At 43.0% G+C, this 12,517-nt stretch overlaps 1 protein-coding gene across 1 annotated transcript in view; it reads left to right on the top strand.

Moving 5' to 3' along the window:
• Window positions 1-12,517, top strand: part of LOC109290876 (UPF0505 protein C16orf62) — a 56,960-nt gene that overhangs the window by 21,425 nt on the left and 23,018 nt on the right. The window contains exons 13-14 of the mRNA XM_019507700.1: window positions 1,461-1,538; window positions 4,273-4,387. Coding sequence (XP_019363245.1) covers window positions 1,461-1,538; window positions 4,273-4,387 — 193 coding nt within the window. The remainder of the gene's footprint in view (window positions 1-1,460; window positions 1,539-4,272; window positions 4,388-12,517) is intronic.

The following is a 12,517-nucleotide window of genomic DNA, read 5'->3' as shown; positions in this document are numbered from 1 at the left end:
TTCCCCCCCCCCCCCCGACCCTGCTAAATTCTGTTGGAATTTGTTCCAATAGTGCCAGTGGGTTAAGGAACATAATTTTTTTGAGATTTCTGGGTCAGTAGAATAAAGGTTATGATAAGGTTTTTCTGTGCATTCAGGAACTGAAAGGGTTTATGGTCATGGAAGGCATGTGTGACTCTCAGGTGAAAGGACCCACTTGTAGAACAAACACCCAAAATGGACGAGACAGAACAGAGACTCTAACTATTTGGGAAATTGGTGCAAAACTCTATTTGATCAAGCTTTTTTGTATTGTAAGCAGAAGGGCTTTAACAACATGAAAGTTTTTCATAAGCTTGCCTGGCAGGTATAAGAGATTGAAACTTTATAAATAAAATAAATTCAATTAGGGACTTGGCTATTGCCAGCCCTATATTTTACACAAAACTTGTGGAAATACAGTGTCTGCTGGCAGTAAATTATAGGACAGCATTTGTAATTAAGTTTATTTGGCTTACTTCCATGTTAATATGTATGTAATAATTATTGTGAATAAGATATAAATGGCATATTCACTAGAAATTAGGAAAAAAACAATGACTTTTAGTGGAGTTGTAGAAGAGAAGCATAAAGAAGAAACAGCATAACAATATGTGAAAAGACAGACTTATGTTTCAGACTTAATTTTGACAGAATTATGTCAAGATGCACTGAACTGAACTCATGTGACTATTTTTTAATTAAAAACAGACTTCCCCACCCCCCAGCCTTGCTTTATTACAGCAAACAAGAAAAGGAAATGAGGACAGCTAAAAGGCTGTATGTACAATTCACTATGTAGTATACCAAGTTCTGCTGGTTTTTCCTAATCTTTGAGTGCATCATCAGAATTATATAAATGTGACTTCAGACTTTGCATTTAAAACTTTGCATAACTAAGAAAGAGAGTAATATAAAACAACCATAATGAGCCTTTTAGTTTCTTGTTGGTGCAGGAAAATTATGGAAAGTAATCTTCAATAAATTAGATTGACTAGTGAAAAGAGGAGTTCAAATCAAAATGGTGATTGACTCTGGCTGAAACTTCCTAACTTAGAATCATAGAGAAGTAGGGCTGGAAGGGACCTCCAGAGGCCATCTAGTCCAACCCCTGTCTGAGGAAGGATCATCCCTATCCAGACTTCACTTAGGAATTGTCTACCGCAGTCTTGGGTTGAAGTTAAACAAGTTATTTTTTTAGTTTTTACCCTAGGACTACTAAAGCACTAATGTGATCAAAGTGTAACTATGATAAGTACTTTCACTTGGAGGTTAGACTCCGGGCCAACTACTACAATTAAGATGCATCAACATTTTATGGAGCAGTGTAAAATTCTCCTTGGCTGCTTTTAGCATTGATGTGTTTAACTTAATGGAGTTAATAGAAGCTGTTTTGTTTATTTGCAGACAGCAATTCTTGTTTTTTGTCTTTATGTATATAGTCTGTGAACCAGCTGGCAATGGAAACAAGAAAAGTGATGAAAGGGAATCATTCCAGAAAGACTGCTGCATTTGTCAGAGTAGGTGTAAATGTAATAGGTTTCTAAACCACTCATTCCCCTTTATACAAATATTGTCATCTGTCAGCCTATAGTTATAGTTTATAATTTGCCATATTGCTATCAGCTCACTGTTTCTGTATGAACACTAATGTTTGTTTGCCAAAGGCTAATTGCTACCACACTCTTTCAATCAAAACTCCTATACAGAGTTTTGTAAGTTTTGCAAGAATTGGTCCTCAATCAAAGTTTATTGTTTTCTTCACTGTCTACATGTTTTCTAAGCATTTTTCAAGAAAACTTAATTCCCCCCCGAAACTGTCACTGCATACCCAAGCCAGTTATAGAAGGAAAAATAGTTACTGGAAGAGTAACATTTCTTGTTTTATAAGTGTTATGATTTAAGCAGGTACTTAAATATAAAATAACATCTTCTCTTCATGTTTGAAGTATACATAAAAGCCACTTAATGCAGGTATGTTTGTGTAAGGGCATCAGATGACATGCATGTCACGCTGCTTATTTTTTTCCTCCTCTTAAATATCTTACCCAGTAAGTATTGTTGGGAAGGGTTAAATGGGTTCTGCTGACTTGTGACCCATGGCATCTGAATATTTGGGGAAGTGGGATTGCCTCTGAGAGGATCTGTGATACAAGCTCTTGAAGGAGACATTGGGCATGTCTATGTGTTCAAATAATCTGGGAGCAGTTTACTGTAAAGTAAACTCTCCTGGCCACATATCTACATGTGCAGGGATGTGGGAGCAGATTTACTGCTCTTAGCAGCAGACCGCTCCTGCTCCCTGTGGTCCTGCACCAGGTAGCTCACCCTGGGTGCTAGCTCAGGGGTCAGGAGAATGCTGTCTACTGGCAGGGGATAGGACATTGCTCCTTGCCTCCAAAAAATGCCTGCAGGGACAATATCCCCATGTCCCGACAGCAGGGAGTTCCCAGCCCCAGCTCTACCCAAGCCCTGTAGTTGTGGGGCCTAGACTGGAAGATCCTTATTTCCCAGCCCAAGCCCCACGGTTGTGAGGCTGGGAGATTCTTTTCCCCCAACCTAAGCCCCACAATCGCAGGGCCCAGGCTGGGAGATTCTTCTTTCCCTGCACCAGCCCTGCAGTTGCTGGGCTGGTTCTCTCTGCACCCACCCCAGTACCACTCTCCCAGCAAATGCTTTCCCAGTGCTGGCCCCACAACTGCAGGGTTCAGGCTCCCTGCTGCTGGGGCAGGGGGACATAGTCTCTACCTGGGCTCTAGTGGTGGAGCCCATCCTGGCAGCAGGTAGCTCCCAGGGGCAGGGAGCAATCTCCTGCTACCAAGCTGACCAGGAACACATTTGCTCCTGGTCAGGGGTCAACACATGTGCTACAGTACAGTAAGTAATAGGAGTGCACAGATAGAGATTTTTTGGGCTGATGGCCAATTTTTAATGACCCATATCGGCCAATACTGATCCAATAGCCTATATGTAGCCGGGCAGCTTGCAGAGCATTGTCTGGCTGGTAAGTCTGTTGTGGGGGAAGAGACGAGGGAGGAGGGAAGGGGCATGGGGGGGGTACAGATTGGGGCCCCAGTGGTGAGGGAGGGAGTAGGGCTGGGGGAGGAACTGTGCAGCTGGGGTGGGGCACGTAATGGAGCCACAAGCATCTCATCTGGGGGGTATGGGGGCGTGCCCCCCGATCTGTGCACAGGGCGAGGGTGGGCTGCCACTGCAGGCTGGAGTGGTGCCAGGATCTTCCTGGTGGTGACTCTGAGTCGGGGCTTCACTCAGGGTGGGCAGCAGTGGCACCGGGAGGGGAGGCTACGGGGGTGGGGCTGCAGCCACTCGAAAATTCACTGTAGCCCCCTGTAGCAGTTCTGCCACTGCCCGCTCTGAGTGCAACCCTGGCCCAACTCCCCCTGCCAGGAAGAGGCTGGCACCACCCTTGGCCCCAGCCTGCAGTGGTAGCCTACCCTCGCCCTGCATGCAGATCCAGGGCACACACCCCCCTTGGCCTCCCAGGGTGCACATAGCAGCAGGAGCCATCCCCCTGACACCACGGACCAGCCGCTCATGGCTCAGTCCCGCATCCCACCCTGGCTGTGTAGCTCCTGCCCCAGCCCCTCTCCCTTCCTGACCTCTGGGGCCTCGATCTGTGCCCACCTTCCCCCTCGCCAACCCTTCGCTTGCAACAGACCTGGCTGCTCTCCAGGCTCTTGGGCTATGCTCCTGGCAGCCTGTGTGCTGTGCTGCAGCTGTGCATGCCACGGGGTTTTTATTGGCCACATCAGCCAAAAAAAAAGCGAACTGCTGATACTGTCAATTTTCCTTATATTGGTGCCAATCCAATATGGGACCGATGTATCAGTGCTCCTCTAGTAAGTAATTTTGAGTAAATTTGCTGTTTGCATTTGCAGGTAGCAAATTTACGTGCAGTTACAACAGAATACAGTGCAGTAAGCATCTGCATGCGTAGATGGTGACACTGTGCAGTAATTGGCTCTAATCTTGAGTAAAGGATCTTGTGTAGACATGCCCACTAAGCCTTAAAGTTGGTCTGATCTTATTGTTATGATTTTTGCTTTTTTTGTTTATAATGACAAACATCAGGAGTTGGGTGAGTGAGGACTTCACCCATGTTATGGGTTTTTTTGATAGGTCACATTTGGGCAGGTGCTCTCAATGCATCTTGACTTTTGTGTGTTAATAAAAATGCAGCCCTAATGTAAGAGATGAGTCATGTTTTCAATATATATTTTCTTATGTGTTTAGGCTTGTGTTGCCTTCTGCTTCATTACAATTCCTTCTCTGGGTAGTATCTTTGGACGTCTTAATCTGTACCTACACTCTGGACAAGTTGCCTTGGCAAATCAGTGCCTTTCACAAGGTAAGCCAGAGAATTTGTGCTGTGTGCACAACTTGCTTATTTGAAAACACAGTATTTTTACCTATGGATAATACTCTATTAGTTTGAAACCAGAAATATAGGCATATTTTACAACAAATATGCCTATCCTGTAAACAATATTATCACAAAAAGAATTTACATGGTATCTTCTGTTTCCAAAACATCAGCTCTAATATTGATCCTATAGTGTAAAGATGTAGAAAAACGAAGTCTTTAGCCTCCATATCTTGACTCCTATTGTCATAATAACAATGTAGGGCAACCTATCTCAAAGTATATTTAAAAAATGATATTTGAATATGGCAGGGGTGTAGGTTGTAGCTAAGTTGGTCTAAGGACATAGGCAGACAAGGTTCTTTGAGTGAATCTGATATCTTTCATTAGACCAACTTAAATAGTTGGAAAAAAAATCTTAAGCAAGATTTCAGGTTTAAAAACCCTTTGTCAAGCTGAGAAAGTTTCTGCAGTTGGTGTGTGCACTTGCTGTTACTTTTCAGTCCATCCAGGAAGAGCACACACCAACTGCAGAAACTTCCTTGGCCTGGCGAAGGGTTTTTAAACCAGAAAGCTTGCTTAAGATTTTTTTTCAACTATTTAAGATGGTCTAATAAAAGATATCAGATTCACCCAAAAAACCTTGTCTGTCTTTTGAATATGGCTTAATTTGAATAAACACCTGAAGTTATTTGCACGTGCACTTTTTAAAACAGTTTATGCCAATGTGTGTGTGTGTAAAAAAAAAAATAAAATTGGGGTGGTGCAGGGTACCTCCTTTTCATTTGTAAAACCAAAAAGTGCTTTACATTAATATTCTTTGGAAAAAGGAAACTTAAATCAGCCAAAAGTATTCAAGGGCTTAAGATATTTTTGGCAAGACCATTTGGAAAGAAATAAAACTCTAGAAACTTCAGTCAGGTTGGCCTAGTCATTGATTATGGTAGTTCGTTTGGTTGGACTACAAGATTGGTGTCAATGCAGCGGAAGAATAAGTGATGAAGAAATGCTTTGCTCATAAAAATGTTAGATGTGTTTCAGGGAGATCATGACTGGTATTGGAAAATGGGAGAAAACCAAAATAAATGCTCATTTGGTCTGAAATATCATTGAACAAACGTCTGAACATGGTGTTCAGTGGCCTTGTTTTGTTAGATGTCTTAAATAAATTGTAAAATAGAAAACCTGACCACTTAGAGGATTTTTTTTAACCACAAGATTACTGGCAGGAAGTGGCTTATACTCTTAAACTGCAGTTTTACTGTGTGCTGTTAAATATTTGTGATGGTTATCTGGTCCAACCCCCTGCACCATTGCAGGAATGCTAGGAAAATTGCCTTTTTCCTAATGATGAGCTCTGTTGGACTTTGAACTAGTCTCCTGGCAATAGCAGCATTAATAAGTAAAACTGCAGTGGGGGAACATTACAGAGCAAGCAAGCCTTTGTATAGAGAAAGATTAGATGTTGGATTCCATCTCTGATTTTGGTGTTTTCCATGTGAAAGTAACAGGAATGTAACTCTTCCTTTACTTGGATGTTGCCGTCTTTTCAGTTCACAATGTTGTCAGACCTCTGCATTTGCTAGTAGGTTCCAGCTGCCCAAACAAGCTGACCTAGGAAGCTGATTAGGTCTTTTTGTACAAGACCACTGATAAATGTTCTTTGTTTTGAACACAATGTTGGACATAAAGTAGGCAGGGCAGTTGGACTGAGAGCAAAGCTGGCTCTTGTCCAAGTATATTGGAAAAATAAGCATTGCAAAGTCAATTGTGCAGTTGATATTCATGCAGCTTGTTTGTATGTAGACAAATTGTGCACAGACCTCAGACTGCAGCAACTTTTTCCTCTGGTGATTTTTCTGGTGTGTTTGTATGTTGCTAAGTAGTGGGACTTTTCCTAGAAATAAGGTCAGTTGGTATATCCCAGGGCGGGCACTTATTTTGGGTGGAGGGCCGCTTACTGAGTTTCGGCAAGCCATCAAGGTCCGCATGATAGGCAGCCAGGGGCAGATGAATATAAATTTTCTAAATTGTTTAGGGGCCCCGTGGGCCGGGTAGAATGGTCTGGTGGGCCACATGTGGCCCATGGGCCGCATTTTGCCCACCCCTGATATCCTGTCTCTAGGACCATACCCTATGCTTTCAGGGGCTGGTTTCATGATCTGATAGCTTTTTCTACATGTCTGTTATCCTGCTCTCCCCTGCCCCCTTATCTTTATGGTCAGTCTTCTTCCTCAAGGACTTTGGCTTAGGCAGTTTCCCAGATTTTTGAAAGCGAGAATCTCCAAATTATTTTTATTTTGCATGCATATATGAAAACACAGAACAACCAGTGCAGAGTATTGAAAGCGTGTCACCAGAATGAGTAGCCTGTTTTGTTCATACTGACGCTATATGATATGTTACTACAGTAACTTTATAAAAAGCAAATAAGTTCTTTAAAGAGTCTTGCTGTGGGCATACACAGTTATGTCAGTTCTGTGACTTTTTGGAAAATTGGTCAGCAAGTATGTGTGATGATGGGGCTAAAGCTATGTGTATAACTGACAAAGTGCATAGTTTCAGCCGGTTCATCTCGTAGAACCACACAGTTTACATTGAAAATCAAATTTCTAGGTTACTTCAGTAGGAACTAGAGTGGGTCCTTATTCTGTGTCTAAAGAATGTGCATCTTAAATGTATATATGAATACTGATTAATGCATTCAAGCTGATCCACTCCTTCACTCAAAGCCATGTTGACGCTGGCTCACCAAAAGAACTGACCCTGCATCCAATGCTGTGTGTGATAGTAAGAAACACATAGTCCTTCCCAGGGCTGAGAAGTGAAATATTGCTGCATGGCATAGCTTGAGCTGGTTTGGTTTTGCATTGTCCAATATTGTAGGGAAAGGCTTAATGCCGAGCTAATGTTTTGATTCAGGCAATCAATCTATGGTGGTTTCCTTGCAATTTTAGTTGCCTTTTTAAATATTCCATGCACAGTTATGGAAGATTAGGCTTTTTCTTGAAGCCGCTACATGGAATTCGGCTGTTTGGCACTAGGAGTTAATTGTACAATAAAATCAGTAGTTACCAGATTGAGTCTGTCAATCACTGTATGATTTCTATAAACTTTCAATTTATGCCATTTTAGAAGGGAGTACAAATTACCATCCTCATCTGCATGTTGATAATATCTTTCAATACATCTGGCAACATTTTGCTCTTGAAAGTGACAGACGATTCACGTTTTGGGGAGGGAGAAAGTATAGCTACGCTGAAGCAAACTCCTTGGGTAGATGCATTGGTGTACAAAGTGGATTGCATCAGTGCAGCAAGGTGTGACAGCTGTACCACTTCTTTACACCTGTGGGTCCCATCTTGGAGTGGGGTCAGCTACTGATGTAGCTATCCCAGTGCACAAAAGCCCCAGTGCAGACAAGCTTTGAGGTTCCGGTTACTTGTAGCTGGAAGAGCACACACCTACTGCAGATGCTTCCTCAGCCTGATGAAGGGTATTTATACGTGAAAACTTACTGAGAAGAATTTTTCCAAATATTTGAGTTGGTCTAATAAAAGATATTACATTTACTGAAGGAACCTGTTGCTTGTAGAGCACTTCTGAATGCAATGTTGCCATTATTCTGACTGACAGAAGGAGCTGTTCATGGAGGATTGGATCAAAATGACTGTGGCTTGAGACAACTCTTCAGTGACAGCTTCCACATTTTGCCCAGCCAGGGTTCATTGTCTGCTGGGCCTTGAAGCCCCCTGATGTGATGGCACATTGCTAACAAAGGCAACTCTGGTTTCTGTTATTGTATCCCATCATCTGCATTTGATTCATTTAGGTTATGGACTTGTGGGATTCTTCAGACTCTTGGTATATTCCCATTGGGCTGTGATGGTTATGTTTGAAAAGCTCTTTTTCTAGAGGTAGTCTGCCTCTCTTTGGATTAATATTTCTATTGCTTATGCTTTTCCAAGATAATGCCATTGTCTTATGGTCCAATTTTAAAGGCAGTTTTTAGAGTCCAATTCAGTAAACCCTGTGGTTGTTTAGAGTCTCATTCAGAAGTTTTTGACTGTTAGATTCAAAGTAGCAAGAAAATGAAGTGGTGACAGCTACTAAATGCTTTAAAGGGTAGGAAGAAAAGCTGCCTGAGAGCTGTTTAAGCAGTAACATGTTTTGAAATGTAGTTAGTAGCACAGTTGGTGGAAAGTAATTACTGTTATGCAGAGGTAGTGTTGCAGTGTTCTGACTGCAGACTGCACAGGGAGGTGTAAAAAGCAATGCAGTCTGTAGGTAAGTACACCTTATAATTCACTATTACGGCATCTGCTGACAGGCAGCTGCAGTCACTGGGGTGGATTGGTACACAGCCCACTAATTCTCTGCTTAGAAACGTCTGCCTCCCCAGCCAAGCGTATAGAGCGGCTTCTGGGCTCTGCTGGTATCTGGTTATTTCTTCTTTTTGACAATTCCAGCAGTAGTTTCTCTTAGCTTTTTCCCCTCTGAGCGTCCCCTAATTCCTTTACCTCTTGCTTTCCTTCTTGTTCTCGCACCAAGATGTAGAGCCATTGCCTAGAAAGGTATGTAGCAAAGCAACAAAACTTTGAAAAACTACTCAATTTTTTTTCTAATTATGTAGTTGGTCTAATAAAAGGTGTCATCTCTGAACCAAGAATTCTAGAGTTTTGCATTTCTTTTTGTCTCAGATCAACACGGCTATCAAATACATCCCTCTTATCAGTATCAGCATACCGTGTTAGCCTCAGATGCTTCCTGAGGCTCCCACATTGAGGCCTTTAGCTTGTTGGAATCATGATGCGGATATATGAAAGTCAGGTGAAAGTATGCAAAAAGGGCCAGGTATGGGCATTTTCTCTCCACAGCTCACAGCGTTTTGAAGTTTAAATTAAAAAAAAAAAGACAACTGGTGCTTCACATGGCTCCAAAACTGCACAGCAGCAGGGGTGGTGTGTAGAGGGTGCACATGGGTGCACTTGCACCCCCTGAGTGTGGTGGTGCACCCGGTGCAAAAAGGTTTTGCTGACAGTGTCGGCGGTGCCTGTGGGCAGTCACCATGCACCACCCCACCGCCGACACCTCTGGCGGCATCTGCGGACAGTCCACGATTGCCACTGGCCACTGCTGCTGCCAGCGGTACCTGTGGGTGGTTGCCGACCCCTGGTCAGCATCATCGTACCATCCTCCCCGCCCCCTGCTGCCAACAGTGCTGGCACCGTCTGCAGGAGCTCCCAGCTTACTGCCACCACACTCCTGCCACTGCCAGTGCATCCGTGCCCCCCACAGCCACTGGGGGCACACGCCACTCATGCACAGCAGTCTGTCTGTATGGCAGGAGGATCCTCCCAGTCTTACAGGCACTTACCCCCACACTTACCTTACCTCCTGAGAAGGAAGCAGTCCTTAATTAAGCTCTCCACAGAAGATAAGGTCTTATGGATAGTATGTATTTGTGAGCTTTACTTTTGTAAGGAAAATGCTGATTTAGAGGGTAAATCTGTACTCCAGTTTTTCAGCTGAATCACTGAGCACTGCTCCAGAGAGGCATGCTGCCACAGCTGAATAATAAATCCTTATCAGCCTTGCTTCCTGTGGGCAGCATTTTGAATTAAACTCAGATTAAATGCATGCTGTATTATGTCATTCCTCTGGGTTTAAAATTATGGGTAATATTTTAATTGCACATTTTTCCTCCTGTGGAAACAGTTCTCTAGCTTAGTGAAAAATGGATTGCATGATTCTTAATCCTAGATCTTGTAGCATTCCTTAAGTGAGAGACAATGAAATCAGCTTTAGACAATACAGGAATGAGTAACATATTTATCTTTAAAGTCAAGTCCTTTTCTGGCTTCAGAAATAAATATGCTGAGTGAATTAATTCAGCTAATTTAAGATGAAATTTGACTAATTCCAGTAAAGTACAGATACAAGCTGAAATGGATGAAACTGAAGATATCTTCAACACAAACAGGTTTTACTGTTTTGGGGCAAATATCTAACTTAAAGAGTTGAAAAGTCCCCATTGCTGTGGTCAGTTTACAGTGTGTGGTCTTCTGCTATGTAACTCCAGATGGACTGTTGTTTCCCTAGTGAAATACAAAGTTTTCAAGTTTACATACAGACTATAGAGTGCCCTAAACTGGTAACTGTTTTGTCCTTAGAGAACATTGCTTCTGCATAACTCTGTCTCCAGCTGTGCCAAACTTCACTCACTTGCAGTAAATATACCACTATGTAATGTATTAATAACTAATCTTTGTAAAAAGACTGCATGGTGTAGTTTCCCCAGAAATATTAAAATAAATATTGTCATTTAATTACAGCAGAGGCCATTATAAATGAGATGATACGTAGTATCTGCAACTCGCACAGAAAAGCTGAAGCATAGAGGTTTAGGGGGTGTGGGCGTACAAGGGAGTGGATGTTAGATTTGAGGATTAGAATTTAGGGCTGTTTGGTTTGCAGGCCTGTGATGACTATGCTAGATGATGTCTCTGCTCTCTTTTCAAACAGCGTGTCCCAATATTTTGGAGGGGATATGAACAAAGAGTGTCAGTGATGAGCTAGATTTAAACTATAATTTCCTTTACTTGAGAGAAATTACTATCATGCTGGATTCTCCAGGACTGAACATTTGTTCTAGTGATCAGGCTTTCCCCTGTACCTTTACTCACTGTAGCCAGTGGCTTTTCACTAGCTCTTGGAAATGCCCTTTTTGTGCCCTTATAGGACTGGTTGAGCATTCTACTCTATTTTACAATTTAGAAAGTATACAAAACATAGAGACTGAATATAAAAATTAGTATTGATTAATTATAACGGTTATTATTTATGAAGTTATACAAGTTATTATTATTAATGGTTATTTATAAAGTTTAATGGTAAACCTTGCAGTTCAGTACTGATGTGTATTTTTTCCAGAAGTTGCAATATCTTCCTTTTTGATCTTAGCGTCTTTTTTCCATTTATACTGTGTGAGCCTTTTGTTTTAAGGTGTTGGAGTCCTTTTTAGCAAACCAGATTTTTTATCCAATTCCTGATCAGGCTTCAGCCACATAATTGTATCTCCGTCTATATTTAATTCCCACTGCATGTGTTCCAGTTCACCAAATATTCATTTATTCATTCTTTCTTTTTTCTTACTCTGCCTTGTCCTTTCAGTGGGTTCCTGGTAATTCTTGGACATAAAACACCTACAGTTTGCATGAGTTCTGTTTCTGCTTTCAGAATTGCTATTTTCGGGGTAGAAAACCAGTGTGTGCAGACATTCAAACTTTCTGTTGCAGCAAAAATGGCTGCTCTAGGAGGAAAGTAACCCAGGAACAATCAGGGTTAAATAAGTCCCAGGAAGGCAGCTCTCAGGGGAGTGAATGTCTACATACTTTTCCTTGGCTTTAATCCTCCAGGAGTGGACCTGGGGGAAAAGGCTCCCATGCCTTTGGTGATCAAGATCATCAGTCTGGAGAAGGTGTGGGGGAGGCAGCTGCTACCCCCTGCCCCCCCTGGGATAGACTGGGAGGGGAGGGGAGGAACAGTCCTAGCTGTTTCCTGCCTGGTTCTTGCACCTGAGTTTCTGGTATGAGAAGCAGGCCTAGGAGCTTTGCCACATGGCTCTTTCTGCTCCTCTCCTAGGTACCAGGAGCTGAGTGCAGGGAGTGCGGCCCTCTGCCTGCTTCCCCTGGCTCCCTTACCCCTCAGCTGAGTGGCGGAGTCAGTGATTGAAAAGCTGGAGGGGCAGGAGCTTGGGCAGGAGCTCTGCATACCTGTCTCCCCTGGCTTCCCCTTGCCCCCCATCCTCCATCCCAGGTGATCTTGAGCAGAGCGAGGCAAAATAGGCTGCTATATGACAGCAGCAAGACTTGGGGACCTTACTGCCTTGGCAAAATTTTCCTGCCTCACCCTGCAGTGCTCTAGGTTAGCTGCTGCGCCCCTGCCACAAGGCTCTGGGAGTCTTGCTGCAGTGACTGAGTATTCCCCCCTCCTCCCCTCCCACAAACTCCTCTGTGCCAACTTGGAGGAGTGCAAGGAGTGGGGCTATTTTCCTGTGGGGAAGAACTGGGAAGGTTCCTACCATTGAAGACTACTGCGCCCCCCCCCCCCCCC

The sequence above is a fragment of the Gavialis gangeticus genome, unplaced genomic scaffold (assembly GCF_001723915.1).
Source record: "Gavialis gangeticus isolate Ggan-Ray unplaced genomic scaffold, GavGan_comp1, whole genome shotgun sequence".
In the NCBI taxonomy this organism is placed as follows: Eukaryota; Metazoa; Chordata; order Crocodylia; family Gavialidae; genus Gavialis; species Gavialis gangeticus.
This window is presented reverse-complemented; position numbering and strand designations above follow the sequence as displayed.